The 11,984-nt window shown below is 53.3% G+C and overlaps 1 protein-coding gene across 3 annotated transcripts in view; it reads left to right on the top strand.

Moving 5' to 3' along the window:
- Nucleotides 1-11,984, top strand: part of Zfyve28 (zinc finger FYVE-type containing 28) — a 67,210-nt gene that overhangs the window by 26,762 nt on the left and 28,464 nt on the right. For all 3 annotated transcript variants that reach the window (XR_007340946.1, XM_048784046.1, XM_015481883.2), the window contains exons 6-7: nucleotides 2,362-2,463; nucleotides 9,281-10,612. Coding sequence is in view for 2 of the 3 variants with exons in the window: in XM_048784046.1 (XP_048640003.1) it covers nucleotides 2,362-2,463; nucleotides 9,281-10,612 (1,434 nt within the window). In the remaining variant the exon portion in view is untranslated. The remainder of the gene's footprint in view (nucleotides 1-2,361; nucleotides 2,464-9,280; nucleotides 10,613-11,984) is intronic.

The raw sequence follows: 11,984 nt of genomic DNA, 5'->3' as shown, positions 1-11,984 counted from the left end.
GGGGAGGGGGAGGGAGGGAGAGGGGCAGAGGGATGTAGGAAGGGGCCAGGGAGAAGATAACCCTTCCAGGGAAAGCTCCAGGGACCACTTCCTCCAACAAGGTCACACTCCCAGGGGGTTAATCCAGTGAGGTCAGAACCCTCAGGATTTCTTTGCTTCCTCAAAGCCCCACCTCTGAACAAATGAGGTTTTGGGGGACATTCCAGATTCAACCCCCCCATCTGTCTCCCTCTATGTACCTTCCTCCCTCCCTATCCCCCTTTCTCTTTCTCTGAATAATGCAGGGGGTAAATCTTCATGTTCATGCATTTGGTAGTTCATTTAACACTAAAAGCATCAATAGTGAAAAGAAAAATAAGCAAATTGGACTTCATTCAAATTAGCTTTTGTGTATCAAGGGATATTATCATGAAAGTGAAAAGAAAACCTAAAGGATAAGAGGAAATATTTTAAAACCATGTATCTGATAAAGATTTAGTATCCAGAATATATAAGGGACCCTTACAACTTAACACAGAGACAAACAGTCCTACTAAAAAATGGGCAAAGTCAGGTACCGTTGCATGCACTGTAATCCTAGCTACTTAGGAGGCTGAGGCAGGAGGATCACAAGTTAGAGGCCAGCCTCAGCAACTTAATGAGATCCTCTTTCAAAAAATAAAAGGCCCCGGGGTGTAGCTCAGTGGTAAATGACCCCTGGATTAAATCCCCAGTACCCCCCACCAAAATAGGGCAAAGACTTGAATAGATATTTTTCCAAAGATATACAAATAGCCAACAAGCATGTGAAAAGATGATCAACATCACTGTCTAAAGAAATGCAAATCAAAGCCTCAGTTAATGCCACTTTGCCCACTGGGACAGCCACAATACAGAACACTGAAAGAAGGAGATATGGAAGAGCAGGGATCCATGTGTGCTGCCCGAGGGAGTGTGAAGTGGTGCGGCCGCTGTGGATAAAAGTTAGATGGTTCTGTGAACAGACAATTGTGTGACCCATGTGGTGACACTACCCTGCTAGGCACATCCCCAAGAGAAATGTAAGCACACCACGCTCACACACTGTCGTTTATGGAGGAAACCACCCAGCGATCGATGGGATGAATGGGTAAAGACGTGGTGCGCACAGCGGACGTGACTCAGTTGTAAGGGCCACGAAACACTGACACATGAAGGGACCTTGACACGTGGTGCTGAGTGAAGGCAGCCAGACTTATACAGTCACCTGCCCGTCATTCCATTGCAGGAAGTGTCCCGAACAGGTGATTCCCTAGAGGTGGAGAGTAGACCAGGGTTGCCCGAGGCCAGGGGATGGTGGGGTGCTGAAGGAGGTCTTCTGGGGTGTTGAAGAGACCTGGAGCAGGTGAGCGCAGTGCATGGGAGCTTATTCAATGGCACCACCGTGCACCTGGAGCCGGTCAAGTGTGTGCTGTGTGAGTTTCATCTGCAAGCTAAAAAGAAAGACAGACAGACAGACAGACTGGCCGGTGGGGCCTGGGCCTGACCCATCTCCAGACGTTCCCTCCCGGGTTCGCCTGGGCTGGTGGGCCTTCTGTGTGGCCATGCCTGCCGGCCTGGCTCTAGGTACTGCCCTCCTCCTCCTTGGAAAGGCCTGCACCTGGCTGTGGCCTGAAGGAGTGTGGTGCCTGCGTCCCCAAGCCCTGGGGGGCAGCAGCTATGGTGGCAGCTTCCTGAGATGCTGACAGAGGTGCCCTTGGAGCTGGGCAGGCTGCACAGTGCCTGGTGGGCTGTGGGAGCAAACGTGTTGCCATGGAATTGGGGCTGCCTAGGGGGCACTGAGCAAGGCTGGTCTCAGCAGGCACTCAGCAGAGTGCCAGGAAGTGACGGGCAGAGAGCCCAGTCCTGGCAGGGCGGGCCTGTTGGGCCATGGGCACTGTGCTAGGGGACAGCTTCCCCAGGTGGAGGTGGTGGCGAGGGGTGACCCACATGGGGCCTCCGTTCTCCAACTTGCTTTTGGGGTAGACAGGTTGGGGCTGCCTCTCATAAGCCTCCATAGACAAATTCAAACACAACTCCAGTTCTTCCGTTTCCAAGGAGATAGGTTTTCCCAGCAAACCTTGATGCTAATTTCTCTGATTGCAATGCTGATGGGTACCAGTATGTTCTTTTGATTATTTTATGACTACTCCCAGGAACACAAGCTAATGAACTTCAAAGATGGTGAAGTCTGGGTAATAACTTTAATTGCCTTTTTCTAAACTTGTTTAGGACCTGACCCAGGCGCAGGCCCAGGCCCAGGCTGTGCTGACCAGTGTTGGGCCAGCCACAGGGTGTGAGGCTGGGGTCCCAGCTTACCAGGCCCTCAGGGCTAACCACACTGGCTTTGTGTCTCAACTGCAGTGGCCTCGTGGTCTATGCGGATGGACCCCTGAACCTGGACCGCAAGGTGGAGGACATGTCCGAGCTGTTCCGTCCCTTCCATTCGTTGCTACGGAAAATCAGGTGGGACTTGGGGGCAGGCAGAGCGGGAGGAGCAGGGGCTGAGCCCAGTGCTCAGCCTCTCCCAGTCTCCCGGGTGCTGCGTGGCCTCGTGGTGGCCAGAACCAGCCTGCTCTGGGTCCCCACTGGGCCTCTCTAGCTGAGTGGTCCAAGTGCGGAGCCTCACTCTGCCCACCTCGCAGGCACCAGGCACTCATGGCTGGCCCTCTCTTCTCCTACACCCTGACGCTCCCCTCCGGTGCCCACAAGTCGGTTGTGGTCTTTAGTTGTTGGCTGCAAGGTTTGTGCTGCTGTGTTGGAGCCCTTCTGAGACTGCACACGTTCTATTGTGTGACTGAGGTCTCTGCCCAGTGGCCTCCCCAAGCTGCTAGCAGTGGCATGAAGGCCATGACCGTGAGTCCTCTGAGGGCCTCCCTGGCCTGTGGCCTTGGACACCCAGCTGTTCCTCCAGGGGCCCTGCTCCTGGATGTGGTGAGGCTGGTGGCCCTGTTCCCTGCAGCCCCCTCCCTGGGTCTGGCAGGACATCCCAAGGCTCTAGAATCTGCCCAGCACAGGACGGTCCCAGGCATGGCCAGACCGGGAAGGTTTCTCTGGAGACCCAGAGAGCACAGAACCATGTCCTGGGAGGATCCAGACAGTGAACATGGCCTTTTGGGCTGTGGGCTTCCTAGTGAGAATGGGGTCTCGAGGTCATGGGACCTTGGTGGGTGGCCCTTGGTGAGTTGGTGAGCTTGGGGTGGGAGGTGCTTCATCTGGTTTGTGCTTCATGGTGGCTGTTGACTGCTTCCCTGATCCTCTGGGGAGAAGATGGGCCTTGACACAGAGGCTTAGGTCCTGCCCTCTCTGGGGAGCTATTTAGAAGAGGAGAAGTGGTACAAGAGGGGAGGTGAGGGACAGGCCAGGAAGGAGGGGGCGGGGCCTCAGCAGACGGGGTTCTTGTAGGAGGGACAGGGTGGGTGCTGGGGATGTGGGGACGGCGTGGGGTGGGGAGAGACCCATAAGATGATGGGGCAGCAGCTTAGTGGTAGATTGCCTGCCTAGCATACAGACGGCCCTGGGTTTAGTCCCTAATTAAAAAAAAAAAAAATAAGAAAGCAAGAATAGAAACAAGGAAGAGATCTAAAGAGTGCAGGCATGACTGGCTGTCTTCACATCTCTTTAAAAATGTGGGCCAGACTCCTGCTTTGGGACAGAGAGGTTGCCACAGGATGCCTCAGATCATAGCAGGCCGATTCTCCAACTGCAACAGTAGAAAAAAGTAAGCTGCAAAAGTTGTTGTAAGGCACGGAATGGTGACAGGGAGTGTCGGATGAGCCAGAATTGGGAGAGCCGAGAACTCTTCCAGAGAGAAGGTCTGCCATCTTGCCTCGCCCTGTTTTTCCTGGGAAACATCTGATGATTCCAGGCAGGTGTCGGTGATTGTCCAAAGCTCGGTTTTCCAGGCAGAGAATCTCTTCTGAAGGAGGGAACCCAGTTGCCAGGGGCTGAGCGTCCCTGCCAGGTTCTGGGGAGGCAGCAATCTGGGCAGAAAGCTCCCCAGCAGCAGGGGAGGCTTAGGAGACAAAAGCGTGTCTGTGACACACCCTAGGCCTCCCCTTGAGACTCCGACAGACTTTGAAGCTACATGGGGACAGGCAGAGCTCGGTTTCCTGCAGCCTCTGGGGTCTGTGTGGCCAGCGACCCTCGAGGCTCAGCAGTGCTGATAGACTGAAGCTGTCACTGGGTCCTCAACTGGCTTGACATCTGAACTCCATGTGGTAATGGACCCTCACACCTCACAGAGGAAAGGGCATTCCCTTGGGTAGAAGAAAGCACATCTGTCACTTCTTGATTAATACAGTGTCAATGATCTAATCTCAAATTGCTAAAAATGTGAAGTGGCAAGAAAATATAATTGTGATCAAAAGAAGAGCCAGAAAATTGATGCAGACTGAAGACGATCTGGATTTTAGAGTTAATATCCACAGCCTTGAACACAGTTAGGATTGCTGTATTAAAGAAAATAGAAGAAAGGGAGAAATCAGGTAAGAGGATGGGGAATTAGAGAATCAGAATCTATAAAGAAGAAACAGATGGCCTAGATTCATAATGTGAAGATAAGGACATGGTGGATGGGCTTGGTAGCGATTGGACCCAGCAGAACGCAGGGTGATGAACCTGAAGAGAGCTCAGTAGACAGAGCCATGGTGAAGCGCAGGGAACCAGGAAAAACAGGACCACCGCAGAACACGGCCCAGAGAATGCACAGCACCTGGCCTGACGCACCGCGGAGGCCCAGGGGAGGCAGGGAGGACGGCAGAAGAAACCTCCAAAGAAATCGTGGACAGGAATATTCTAAGACTGATAGGGAGAAATCTACCTGAAGATTCAGGAGGTTTAAGAAAACGCCAAGCAAGATATGCTCAGAACATTCCTGGATCTGTCACAATAAAATTGCAAAATCGAAGAAAAATAATTTAAAGAAGCAAGAGAAAAGGACTTGGCACTTTGAAAGAAATGGAAGAGAGACACCTTCTCAAAAAACAAATGATATAACGGGAGCCAGCCCGCCACAAAATGATACGTATTTAAGTGCCGAGAGAAAATGACCGCCAATCAGCATTTCTAACCAGAAAAAAATATCCTTCAAAAATAGTGAATTTGGCAGCTGTGCCAAACCTTGCACCACGTGCTGCAGTTGCTGCTGCTGCTCCTCGGGCTGTAGCACCATACAAGTATGCCTCTAGCGTCCGCAGCCCTCACCCTGCCATACAGCCTCTGCAGGCACCCCAGCCTACAGTCCATGTGCAGGGGCAAGAGCCCCTGACCGCCTCCATGCTTGCTGCAGCACCACCCCAGGAACAGAAGCAGATGCTGGGCGAACGTTTGTTTCCACTTATCCAAACAATGCATTCAAACCTGGCTGGAAAGATCACAGGAATGCTGCTGGAGATTGACAACTCTGAGCTGCTACACATACTGGAGTCCCCTGAGTCTCTCCGCTCCAAGGTGGATGAAGCTGTGGCGGTTCTACAAGCTCATCATGCCAAGAAAGAAGCTGCCCAGAAGGTGGGCGCTATTGCTGCTGCTACCTCTTAGACGAGGAAAAACCAGTTCAAAAGCCAAATAACCCCTGGTGGAAATCAGCTCAAGGTTTGAAGACTTCCTAGCTTGTCCTATGGACCTCAACATCAAGAACCACAAGTTACAAATTTATTAGGTCATTTTGTATCAAAAGGTCAATTATGAAAACGCCTAGAATTTTTCAATTATAAGAATATATTCTCTGGGTTCTACTATAGCCCAGACAGTGTTAATTTTTTTTTCTACTATGGGATTTGGTCATTACCTGCCTCCCCCTGAAATTGGTTTTATTTGATGTACCCAAGTCTTAAGTTTCTCAATAAAGAAAAAAAATAGTGAATTTGGGGCTGAGGCTGTGGCTCAGCGGTAGAGCGCTCACCTAGCATGTGCGGGGCCCTAGGTTCGATCCCCAGCACCACATAGATAAATAGAAAATAAAGATATTTAAAAAATTATTCCAAACATAAAACCGAGGGAATTTGTTATTAGCAACCTGTATGTAAAAAAAAAACAACAAAAAACTTATTAGAGTTCTTCAGAAAAAGGAAAAGATGATCTCAGAAATGCAAACATAAAAGAGACTGAAGGTCATGATATGGATTGATAGAAGTGAATGTTGACAGCATTACACATAAATTAGAAGACAGGATAGACTCTTTTTATAAAATTTAAATTTTATTTAAAGCAACTAGAAAATAATGTTTATCATAGATCTCAAGAAAGCAGAAGAGAAATAACAAAACAGATATCAATGAAATGGAAAACAAGTGTACTGTAGATAAAAATTAACAGAGCCAAGAAGTTGTTCTTTAAAAAGATTGATAAAAGTGGTGAGTTTCTTAAGTTGATACTGAGAACAACTTTTGCCGCAGTCCGGCTGCAGCAAAATAACTGGGGGGGGGGGTGACGAACAACTTGTGTACGTTGATACAGCAGGAGTAGGAGCCTTTTATTGTAGGACAGGAGCAGTATTTATACATTCCACACAGCTTATCTTAATTAGCATAAACTAGATACATCAGTCAACCAATAAGAAATCTCCACACTTAATGGCTTGCTGGCGTTACTTCACAAACCACTCCCTCTGGCATTTTGCCAGGCGCCATCCAGACTTGTTTACAAACTCTAACAAACTTTCTATCAATAAATTGAGCAATTCAAATGAAAAGGATAATCTCCTCAAAAAGTAACCAAAGCTGGCAGAAGAAGAGGTAGAAAATCTCTGTTAAGAACAATATATGGGGCTGGGGATGTGGCTCAAGCAGTAGCGCGCTTGCCTGGCATGCGTGCGGCCCGGGTTCGATCCTCAGCACCACATACAAACAAAGATGTTGTGTCCGCCGAAAACTAAAAAATAAAAATATTAAAATTCTCTCTCTTCTCTCTCTCTCTCTCTTAAAAAAATTTTTTTTAAAAAAGAACAATATATGTTAAGAACATTGAATTCATTATTCAAAACCCTTCTGTATGTGAAATCCTCCAGAAGTCCCCTCATTTAGGACAACATGCACCGCACCCCAGGAGCCTTGTCTTTGTTTTCCAAACAAGCTCAGCAGTGTCCCCTGTCTCCTGGGTGAGACTGTCCTGGGTCCCCAGCTCACACTGGTGTCACTGCAGGCTGGGCACTTCCAGGCTGCTCACCTGCCAGCAGGTCTCCCAAAACACGGCTTGTCCCAGGGACTTCTTCATCTCTGGATCTACCCCAGCCACATGCAAGATCACTGCTAGACACAGTACGGATATAAATATGGGCAGCAAAACAGCTTCTAGAGCTATTTTTTTAAAAAAATATATTTTTTACTTGTAGATGGACACAATACTTTTATTTTATTTTTATTTATTTTTATGTGGTTCTGAGGATGGAACCCAGTGCCTCACACATGCTAGACAATGCCCTACCACTGAGCCACCACCCCAACCCCAGCTTTTGAGCTTTTTAGAGCTTTTAGAGGATATCAAGGAGAGCATCTTTGTGGCCCCAGATTAGGCAAAGATTTCTTTTCTTTTTTCTTTTTTTACCAGAGATTTAACCCAGGGGTGCTTAACCACTGAGCCACATTGCCAGACCTTTTTAAATGTTTTTTTTGAAGACAGGGTCTCACTAAGTTACTTAGGGCCTTGCTAAGTTGCTGAGGCTGGTCTTTAAACTTGCAATCAGTCCTCCTGCTTCAGCCTCCCGAGCCATTGGGGTTACAAACATGTGCTAACATGTGCCTGTTTCTTAAATAGGACCCTAAAGTGCTAACCATAAAAAAAAAAAAGTGACATTGCCTTTATTAAAATTGAAACCTCTGGTTTACCAAAAGACACTATGAAGAGAATGAGAAGACAAGCTACAGAGGTGAAGAATATATCCAATAACAACTCACATCCAAAATACGTAAGATCTCCAATCCATCATTAAGGAAGACAGCCCAATAAAAATGGGTAAAAGACTTGAACAGGCACTTCCCACAGAGGATATCTAAGGGATGGCACATGTGTCAACAGTGCTCAGCCTCATGAGCCACCAGGTTGGGGTCTGCAATAAGGTGTATTGTGTACTCCCCGGAGAGGATCCATTAAAACTATCAAGAGTCCTGAGGGCCTGCCGGGCAGAGCTCTGTGTCCCAGATGCTCACCCAAACTGTGGTCCAGGCGTCCCCTCCTGTGTGGAGGAGGGGAGTGCACATGCAAGTTCCCCAAGAGAGGTGGTCAGCCGCAGAGGCCGAGGCAGCCCGAACACGGACACAGGGAGGTAAACAGCAGAGACCCTGGAGCCTTGAGAGCGGGTGGATGCAGCCCGGTGGTAGAGGCCTGCCCAGCATGTGGAAGACCCTGGGTTCCATCCCCAGCACCGCTCTTCAAAAAAAAGAGAGGGGCTGAGTGTCCACAGCAAGGTGCCTCGTGGTGTGGCCTCCCTTCAGAGAGCTGCTGTATCTAGCAGGGGACCAGAGGCATGGCCCCAGCTAACGTGGACGTCACACTAACTACAAACACCTTTTTAGTGAGTGTGAAGGGGTGACTGCGAGGGCCTGGGGTCCTGGCTGGTGTTTTACTTCTGGTCTGAACGCCCTTCTCTTGGCGTGGTGGTCAGTCGGCTCCTGAACTGGACCCCCTGAGCACTGTGGCGTTCCTTGCCCACCGGGATTGCCAGTGGGGGCTCAACTCAGGTGTGGCCTGGACTTCTCCAGCAGGAAATGACAGGCACCAGCCTGCAGGCCCTGCTCCAAGCTCACCCTTCACTGCTACCAGGGTGACCGCAGCTCCCGGTGCCAGCTTTGGTGCCCCTTCCTCCAGGAAGCCCTCCTTCCTCCCCTCCTGTTGTCACCACTGTGATCCAGTCACTGCACAGAAGGTTGTTCACTGTCTGCCACACACAACTGAGGGGCCCCCACGAGGGCAGGGACACACTCGCTGCTCCCTGCCTACCTCAGCACCCAGAGCCTGGCACGTGGTTGGAGCTGGGTGATTCGTGTTAAACAAAAGGGTGAAAATCTACATATGAGCCAACATATTTTTTTCACTCCTTGAGGATTGTATTCATGCAGTCAACACATTCCTAAGAATTAGGGCTTTCTTGTTGCAGTGAGAGGTCTCAGAGCCAGTGTGGGCGCTCCTGGGTGAGGCATGGAGGAGAGCCTGGGCGGTTCCCTTGGGTGTCCTGGACTCCGCTGCCAGCTGGGCTGCCTGGTCCCCTTCTGCGGGGCCCGTGTCCCTGCTTGGCGGAGGACTCTGCTGTGGAGGGCCTCAGGCCTGTTTTCTTCTTTCCCTGCAGGGATTTGCTGCAGGCGCTGACAGAGGAGGAACTGCATACCCTGGAGCGGAGCCTCTGTGTCTGCCAGGACGTGGAGCTCCCCATCCGGGCAGACGTCCCGGTGCCCACTGCCCTGGCACCTGCCTTTCCCGCATCCCTTCCCCCTGAGGAGCCACTCTCAGCCGAGGCCAGGAACCCAGAGGCAGAGCTGGCCTGCTCCATGCAGTACGATGACCAGGAGCTGGAGGAGCTCAGCCGCATGGTCCACCGGGCTGGGGACGAGATGTCATCTCTGCTCTCGCCACCCAGTGCCTGCCAGTCCCCGGCACACAGGCCAGGGGCAGAGGGCAGCCCCCGAGGGGAGGCTTCTCCAGGCAGAGCGCGGCTGAAGTCGGGCAGTGACGAGGAGGAGCGGGTGTTCTTCATGGACGACGTGGAGGCGGTGGAGGCCCCTGCCAGGCTGGGGTCGCCAGGTGCTCCGTTTGGGTGGGCAGACAGTGCTGGGACCGGCCCCCAGGAGAGCCGGCAGGGCGGGCAGAGCGAGGAGCAGGGGGTCAGCAAACCTGCTGTGGTGAAGGGGGAGGACTGGAGCAATAACAACAATGAGGGTGACCACAGGAGGCTGGCCGCCCTGCCCAGCTCGACCTGCAGCTGCCTGGACTCGCAGCTGTCCCTGGACGGCTGGGAGGTGAGTGCAGATGACGCCGAGACGGCTGAGATGATCGCCCACCGGACGGGGGGCATGAAGCTCTCGGCCACTGTCATCTTCAACCCCAAGTCACCCTCCTCCCTGGACTCTGCAGTGGCCACCCAGGAAGCTCCAGGCCACGGCCTTTCCCCACTGGAGCCTGGGGCCCGGGGGGCTGGGGGAAGCTCCCACAAACTCAGCGCTGCGGCCACCAGCTGCCTCCTCCATTCCTGCGTGTGCTGTGGGAGCTGCGGGGACGGCCGGGAGGATGCGGTGGAGCACCTGCGGGAGAAGTGTGGCCCAGGGAGCGTCATCAGTGCCTCGCACCCTGCCACAGGCTTGGCCAAGGCCAGCGACAAGGGCCCCGAGGGACTGGACGAGGCCCAGCCTGCCCCTGAAGCCATCCTGCCAGTGGAAGACGCCTCCGACAGACAGGAGGGCAAGGCCTCGGCTTCTAGCAAGTGCCTGGCACACACCTCCGGCCCCCAGGAGGACTCGGCAAGCAGGCTGCACACAGAGGGCCAGGCCACGGGCCTGCAGGAGGAGCCGGAGGCCAGGGAGCGGGAGGCCAGGGAGCGGGATCCTGGGAAGCCCTCTGCGCCTGGAAGGGAGAGTCCGCCAGCAGATGGGACCCAAGCCCAACCCCAGCACCGGCCAGGCTCCAGGTAAGGGCTGGCTCTGTTCCAGGACCAGACGGTCCTCTGCACTGGGAGCATGACTTGCGCCGGATTCTCAGAGCCTCAGAGCGTTTCCCACCAGAGACTGGAGACCACAGCAGGAGCTGGCCCAGGCCCAGGCGTGTGGCTGTGTAGGAGGGGCCGGGAGTAGCTGGCCCTGAGGCACCCACAGGATGCTGATCAGCCAGGGTGACACCCCGGCCTGACCTTGATGTTCCTGGTGGCTTTCAGGTGATATGGGCACAGTGCCAAGCCCTGGATCCACTCTCTTTTGCGGCAGGGCCAATCTCTACCCTGGTGTGACCCATGAGTAGGTGGACTGGGCAGTGGTGAGTGCTGGGGCATTCATGGCCTGCCCACGGCCACTGGCCATGGCTGGTTACACTGTCCACCTCTCTTTGCTGACCAAATGGGAACATTCTCAGGGCTTCAGCCTGCCTGGGTTCGCTTGCAGGCCCTCTGGAGGGGGAGGTTGGGCTCTCCCCTCCCCTCTCTGCGGGGCGGGGGCTGGTGGCCCTGGCTGGACTGGGGTCTGTGGGATCCTGGCAATGCTCATTCCTTAGACCTGAGGCTCTGCTTCCCTGGCCTCTTCCCCAGGTCTGTCCTGAGCACAGCAGGTTCTAGAGCGACCCTGGGGCAAGGTCATGTCCTGCTTCTCTGGAGTGTTGGGAGGTGCAGGCATGGCTGGGTGGCACTGCCTCAGGACGGGGGGCTGTCCTGGGGGCCACCAGGCAAGTGGGCAGAGGAGGCAAGGAGAGGAAGGGCTGTGCTGGAGGCTGGGAGGACAGCAAAGGGCCCACAGCAGGATGGGGCCAGATGAGGGCCAGGGCGGGGAGCAGCCTGTGTGAGAGGCAGGCAAGCAGGTCTTGGGGAGGGTCCCCACACCAGGGGCATGGTTTGGGACCAAGGTAAGGAAGCTTCTTCCTGGCTGTACACAGTACTGTCCCCCATGCTGTGTGTGAGAGCTGGCCAGGACCCTGTGCCCGCCACTGCCCTGGGGCTGGGCCAGGTTCTGGGCAGCAGTAGCTGCGTCTGCATGGCCCCAGCCCCTGGATCCTCTGGTCCCTCCCTGCAGACTGCCCACTCTGGGCATTATCGGTGGAGTCATAGTGGTGTCAAGGTTTGCCTGTGTTGTAGTCCCAACTGTTGGCTCCTTTTCATGGCTGAGTAGTGTCCACTGCCAGGAAGGCCACCTTCGCTTCCCCACTCACAGTACAAGGCGTGCCTTTTCCATTTCCACCGCGAGTGCTGCTGCCCTGAGAGTCGGGTGGCGTCTTTGCTCCCTGGGGGCCCCTCTGAGTGGGGAGTGGTGGGTCATGTGGTGACTGTATGCTGAACTGTTTGGAAAACTGTGACTGCT

This window comes from Marmota marmota, unplaced genomic scaffold (assembly GCF_001458135.2).
Source record: "Marmota marmota marmota unplaced genomic scaffold, marMar, whole genome shotgun sequence".
NCBI classification, from domain to species: Eukaryota; Metazoa; Chordata; class Mammalia; order Rodentia; family Sciuridae; genus Marmota; species Marmota marmota.
Note: the sequence above shows the minus strand (reverse complement) of the source record. Positions and strands in the feature narration are given on the sequence as shown.